This window comes from Quercus suber, unplaced genomic scaffold, assembly GCF_002906115.3.
Source record: "Quercus suber isolate HL8 unplaced genomic scaffold, Cork oak 2.0 scaffold_189, whole genome shotgun sequence".
NCBI classification, from domain to species: domain Eukaryota; kingdom Viridiplantae; phylum Streptophyta; class Magnoliopsida; order Fagales; family Fagaceae; genus Quercus; species Quercus suber.
In genome coordinates this window covers 846,256-853,461 of record NW_027069647.1, presented here as the reverse complement: position 1 = coordinate 853,461, position 7,206 = coordinate 846,256, and the positions used below count along the sequence as shown (strand labels likewise).

General features: G+C 35.2%; 1 protein-coding gene across 1 annotated transcript; it reads left to right on the top strand.

Moving 5' to 3' along the window:
* The first annotated feature begins 306 nt into the window (after positions 1 to 306).
* LOC111988387 (glycerol kinase) lies at positions 307 to 3,038 on the top strand. Its single transcript, XM_024020175.2, has 4 exons — positions 307 to 635; positions 757 to 978; positions 1,457 to 2,423; positions 2,589 to 3,038. The coding sequence occupies exons 1-4, from the start codon at positions 499 to 501 to the stop codon at positions 2,826 to 2,828; spliced, it is 1,566 nt and encodes a 521-aa protein (XP_023875943.1). The 5' UTR covers positions 307 to 498; the 3' UTR covers positions 2,829 to 3,038.
* Positions 3,039 to 7,206: the final 4,168 nt, after the last annotated feature.

The following is a 7,206-nucleotide window of genomic DNA, read 5'->3' as shown; positions in this document are numbered from 1 at the left end:
TTGCACAATATTTTTATAAAATTTTCATAACAAATCATGCTAGACAAATTGTTATATGCACAAAAAAATAATTTAAATATTAAATTTAAATTAGAAGTAATAATAATCTTTTATGTACAATTTATTATAAAATATTATAAAAATACAGTAAATATAATTTTTTTAAACCAAAAACCAATTAATATTTGAGTCTAATTATTACCCCAGTGATGGATTATGCACCAGCAATAAATGCCAATTAGTGAGACGGATAGACATTGTCAACCTTTCAGGGAAAAGTTTCCTAACACCCACAAACTAACCTCGTCTCTCTCTCTCTCCCCTGTTGACTTTTTAAACTTCACTCCTCCCTTACCGTTCCCACTTAGATCTCAAACATAACATAACAACCACGTAACATTGTTTTCTCAGTTTTGCTCTATATTTCTTGTTTTTTTTTTCTTTCTTTCTGTTCTGTCTTTCATTATACTCATAAACACAACACAAAAAGAAGCAAACATGTCAGGGGGAGAGCCTGTGCATATTGGTTCAATCGACCAAGGAACCAGCAGCACCAGATTCTTAATCTATGACCACTCAGCTCACATAGTTGGCTCTCACCAGGTCGAGTTCACTCAGTTCTATCCAGATGCTGGGTAAATATCAATATATCTATCATAAATATCAAATTTCATGCACACCCTTTTCGGTTTTCTCTGTAAGTGTAAAAGAAAAGGTTGTATCTTTTATTAATTTGAGTGTATATTACATATACAGATGGGTGGAGCATGATCCAATGGAGATTTTGGAGAGTGTGAGGACTTGTATTGCAAAGGCAATTGACAAGGCCACTGCGGATGGCCACAACGTGGATAAAGGGCTGAAAGCTATTGGGTTGACTAACCAGAGAGAGACAACTCTGCTTTGGAGCAAATCCACTGGTTATCCCCTCCATAATGCCATTGTTTGGATGGATGTTCGTACCAGTTCTATTTGCAGGTCTCATTTCATTTCTTTTATTATTTGGTATTGGTTTTAGTACTCAGGTCTTGCATACTTTGATGCTCAATTAGGTAGTTTTTGTTTATGGATTTTTGATCAGTTCTCATTTATTGGATAATAAAACATTTTTCTGTACTAGGTGTTTCTTGTTTTTGGTTTTTGAAGGATACACTATTCTTCAATTGTTTGATTATTAATTGGGTGTCAGCTACTTTTGAATTTTCAATTTTGTTTGAGGCACATTTCTTGAAATTTCTGATCATTAATTGGATTACTTTTATTATAAACTGGTTTCAGTTACATTCATCAAAGCAAGATGGTTTGTGGTTATTTATGAAATTTGATTTATACCCACCTCTTATAGTTTCTGATTGTGTATGGGGTTTCAATGTTTTTTTCACATCAGTGCATATAATATATATTCTTTTCTCTGGGAATACCAGTGTTTCATTTTCAATGTTTCTATTTATGACAGAAAATTGGAGAAGGATTTGCCAGGTGGAAGAACTCATTTTGTGGAGACGTGTGGTCTGCCCATCAGCACCTATTTCAGTGCAACAAAGCTTCTCTGGTTGATGGAAAATGTTGATGCTGTTAAGGAAGCGGTGAAAGCAGGGGATGCTCTATTTGGAACCATAGACACTTGGCTAATCTGGAATTTAACTGGTGGGTTGAATGGAGGACTGCATGTCACTGATGTCTCAAATGCATCAAGAACAATGCTCATGAATCTTAAAACACTTGATTGGGATCAACCCACATTAAAAACTCTCAGGATTCCGGCTGAAATTCTGCCCAGAATTGTCAGTAATTCTGAGGTTATTGGACAAATCTGCAGTGGATGGGCAGTTGCTGGTGTCCCAATTTCAGGATGTTTGGGTGACCAACATGCAGCAATGCTGGGGCAGGCTTGCCAGAGAGGCGAAGCTAAAAGCACTTACGGAACAGGTGCTTTCATACTTCTCAACACGGGTGAAGAGATAACTCGGTCAACGCATGGGCTTCTGACCACTTTAGCATTCAAGCTTGGCGCTGAAGCTCCAACAAATTATGCTCTGGAGGGATCAATTGCTATTGCTGGAGCTGCAGTTCAGTGGCTCAGAGACAGTCTTGGGATTATTCATAGTGCTGGTGAGATTGAGACATTGGCATCAGAGGTTGAGTCCACAGGTGGGGTTTATTTCGTGCCCGCGTTTAATGGATTATTTGCTCCTTGGTGGCGTGATGATGCCCGTGGAGTTTGTATTGGAATCACAAGGTTTACAAGCAAGGCTCACATTGCTCGAGCAGTGCTCGAGAGCATGTGTTTCCAAGTCAAAGATGTGTTGGATTCAATGCACAAAGATGCAGGGGAGAAGGGTGAGGTTAAGAATGACAAGGGGGAATTTGTGCTTAGGGTGGATGGTGGTGCTACGGTTAACAATCTTTTGATGCAGATACAGGTTTTCTTTCTATGTTTTTTTTGTTATAATTTTGCCTCTGTTGGCTTGCTTTCAACATTGTCAATCCAGCTGTTTCTTTTTGTGAATCTAATTTTTGGAAGCTCCTTTTCATTGTCCTTATTGGGTTTCTTAGCTGTAGAGCTTGCTCTTGTTACTGTTTTGTAGGCGGACTTGTTGGGAAGCCCAGTGGTGAGGCCGGCTGACATAGAAACGACTGCTCTAGGAGCAGCTTATGCTGCTGGATTAGCAGTTGGGGTGTGGACAGAAGATGAGATCTTTGCTGAAAAGGCTGAACGTGCTACTATTTTCAATCCTGAATTAGATGAGGAGTTGAGGAAGAAGAAGCTTGAGTCATGGTACAAAGCTGTTACTAGAACTTTTGACTTGGCTGATCTTTCCCTCTGATATACCTGTGGCAATTAGCTTCCATAACCCTTCACCTTTCCTTTTTTCTTTTTCCCAGTCCTTTTATTCTCTAAATTCTGGGATGGTGACAATGTTCTGCTGTTTTTATAGATTTCTGTGAATTATGGACACTAGAATGTATTGCAGTGAATAAAACTTTTAATAAATGCTAATATCTGCAATATACAACAAAAGTGATTTATCTATCAAGGTACAACAGGCAATGGCATTGGCTGTTCTTAAGCACAATTCAATACAGACAATGAGATAGAAAAGAAAAAAAAAGTAACATAACAAATTTTCTTTACCTCTATATTTGTGGGAACTGTAATTCCCTTTCCAAACTTCAAATGCAGTTACTTTAAAAATCCAGCGGACATGTAATTGGAAAATCTTTTGCACCTATTTCCTTGAATTCGGAAAAACATGACTTCGAAGTAAAATCCTTTGTACCTTATCTTCTATCTTCCTTGTTTTACATAATAGTGCTGTCATATTTTAGCTACTATCTACGATTTTATCCCTTCCACAATCTTTCGTAAATTAATTTCGCATTTTTTGTTTTGGTAGCAGTCATATATTTAATTGATTATAAGTTCTCATTTAGAATCATTTCATCCTTCCCCTTAATGAGATGGAGCTTGTCAACGACACTTTCTGTCATCAAAGAGCAGTGATACATAGCCTTTGTTTTTGTTGTACACTAAAAAATGCTTTGTAAACAACCATTTTGAACACTATGGGCACATTGGATTGAGTAGAATTACATGAAGTTGAAGACAAGGTTGGAGGGTAATTAGAGAATGTTAGGCAAAATGTTAAGTACAAAAATATTATTCCTGAAAAAATAATGACAAAGAAATACAGCACTTGAAACAATTAATAAGTTGCCTGTGCGATGTACGGATACTGTTGTAATGTTTTATATAAATATTTTTTGGAGAATGTTGTACATATATTTTAGCATATTTTTTTATAAAACTTTGTTAGTAATGAGTTCATCATAAGAAGCAACAATTATAAATTGCACACATATATCCATTATAATTATTCTGTTCAAGTAATAAGCAATAAAAAAATAAAAAATAACAAAAAAAACTTTGGAGTAATATTGTTTAATACAAGTTGATAAAAGCATATTAATTCATTCCATATTATTGATCTTTATTATGTAATGTAATAAAGAGCTTCATTACGAAATCTTTTTTTTTTCCCCTTCAATGTTTTGTTATTGTAATATGGCAACGCTTGTAAAGCTTGTTGAGGGGTATGTTATCATCATCTATTTCTTCATCTTCAACGTTTGAAGTTTGGTCCATCCCTATTTGTTCAATTTTTGAACTTTCATCACTTTTTCATTTTGTTGCATCATTTATGTTAATCACTAAAGAATTGGCACTGAAAGATTCTCGATTGGATCTTACAAAGTATGGACTTGTGGATTTGTTACCACTAAGATTTTTCATAGGTATTTGCACTTATATTAAATTTAAGTGGTGTGACAGTTTTTTGTAAATGTTTATATATTTTTTTGTTAATTTAGGAATAGTGTAGCAAAAGAATTAATATAGTATATTGGACTGTGTATATATATATTTTTATTCTATATCTTTTTATCATTTGAAGGTGCATCAAAATCTTAGCAACTGTGTAATTTTCAAAACCACCCTTTAGATTAAATTCATTCAAATGAAGTAGGAAAATGCATTTTTATTTCCTAAAATTTTTCTTCAAATCATGTGGGATTCCTTCTTCAATATCAATCTATATATGAGGAATTTAATATATATTATGATCAATAGTTTTACAATAATAAAATAAGTTGTACCTCAGTTTGTTTTTGAGTAAGAACTCTTGCGGATTTAATATATATTATGATCAATAGTTTTACAATAATTTAATGATTTAAGGAGGAAATGTGCAGAATACCAGTGTAATATAGTTGTATATAGTTAGTTAAGCATCGGTTGAAAGTATAATGGAAACTAGCATCTCGAGTTTTAGAAACTCGAGATGCTGTTCCACCGTGCTGCGGACCAGTTGGTGAGCTGGACTTAATTTTGTCCACTTAGATCTCGAGTCGTTAAAAATCAAGATATGATTTTAAAGAACTCGAGTCTTAAAGACTCGAGTTTTACTGGAAATTTTATTAACAAATTTATAGTGAAATTTCAAGGAACTCGAGTCTTATAGACTCGAGTTCCACTGGGCAAAACACAATACACGCTGAGCCCTTAAAAAAATTTAACACTTAGCCATATAATAAACACGCTCACTACACAGCTCACCCAAAAACAGAGCATCCTCAGTCTCTCAGCCTCACTAAGTCTCTCAACCTCACTAACTCTCACTCACCCATAACTCTCACACCACATTGCCTCTCACTCACCACACTGCCTCTTTCACTGCTCTTTCCTCTCAACAAATTCGGATCTCAGGTAAGGGTTTGCATAATTTGATTATCATTGTAGTTGGGTATTAGTTGTCTATGGGTGTGGGTTAAAGATTTTGACTATTTATTTTGTAGATAGTTGACATAACTTAGTTAATTTTCCAATATTGTGAATTAGAACTTTGTTTTGTCAGTGTTAATTTTTTGGGTATTTATTTGCCCATTTTGTTAACAAAATTGTATTCATCATTTCTAGGCTTTTATTTTTTAGCATGATCTTACACGTTTTTTTGACTTTGTTCATCATTATTTTGGGTTTGAAATGGGTAGTGAATGAATGGATATCATAATCAAATGCCTGAAAGTAATTCTTAAAATGCACTGACCTATACAATACATGGCTGTATAAGGAATTGATCATTATAAAAATAAAAATAAAAGGATAAGAATTGGCATTTTGGAAACAATTTGGTATCTGGTAATGACATTTAATCCTTAAGGATATGGAATACTTTGGTTTTGTGAATTTAATATGTTTTGTTAATGCTACATCATCTTTGTAAAGTCTCTCATATTGTTCTATGTATTCTTTAAATATATATATATATATATATATATTTTCCTTACCTTTTATTTTTTGGGGTTGCTCCACTAGATATGTTTCAAATTTTGTTCTGAAGCCAAACTTAGAACCATGGGTACCACAAGTTACATAATGGCTATAAAACTAGTAATTACCTATGAAAATTCTGGCTTGAATATGTTCTGCCTTAAGATCACATTACTTTTTTTTCCCCCAGTTTACGACCATGTGATTTAACTAACATGGTAACTTGACTTTAACAGGTTCACAATGCCTGAAATTGATATAATCTTATACCACGGTGGTCCCTGAAGAATGCCAATGCGAACAAGGGATTGCCATTTGAAGGGCCGGGTATAAAGAGCTATTATACCCAAATTGATCGTAGGTTCAAGACCCTTGACGAATTGAAGATGATGGTTATGGAAGAGTTGTGTGAGAATCCTGCTGTGCACAACATAGAAATTACTTATCGTATGCCAAATGAAATCCTGAGGCATCGAATTAATTACAAGTACATGGCGATAGAAACAGACAAACATGTGAAGATCATGTTTGACAAGTTGGAGAGAATATCTGAAGTAACTAACATTGAGTTGTACATACAGTTGAAGCCGCGTGCAGAAGTTGGTATCGACGAAATCCAACAAACACAAACAAGTGTACAGGTTACAGTTCCAAATGTTCAATATGAGTATTTTACACATGTAGAGCATGATAATGTTCATGCCGATGATGATGATGATGAGGATGAGGATGAGAATGATGATGAGTATGAGGATGACGATGATGATGACGACTATGTTGATGGGAGTACTGCCATTGACGATGAAGATTTTGTCGATGAAGATGAGATTGAAGACAGGATTGAGAGAGGGGACTTTAGGGACTTTGAGAGGGACATTGATGATAATGAGACATTGGATGATAGTGAACCTTATGCAGACAATGTTCTTAGTGTCCAAAACAATACGGACACAATCCCTGGCTACGCACCTCCTGCTTTGTCATTTTCTGCAAATACTTGGGAAAATATGGTTGATCCTTCACATATGGAGATACCATTTGTGTCTACTTGGAGAGAGGGGATGAATTTGTACAAAGGCTTGATTTTTGCCAATAAAGTGGAGGTGCAGCGTGTATTAACAATTTGTGCCCTCAAGGAAAACAAACAGTATATGATCAGTAGGTCGACGACGACAAAACTTTGTGCAAAATGTGTGGATGAGTCATGCAAGTGGTAGTCTGCGAGTCATGAAGCCCAATCTCCAGAGACTATGGATGGTCACCGTGTACAAGGGTCCTCACACATGTATACGGACTGGGGTGCGAAATGATGGTAGAATGATGAATTGTAACTTTATTGCATCAGACATCCTTAAGAAGTTATAGGAGTCACCATA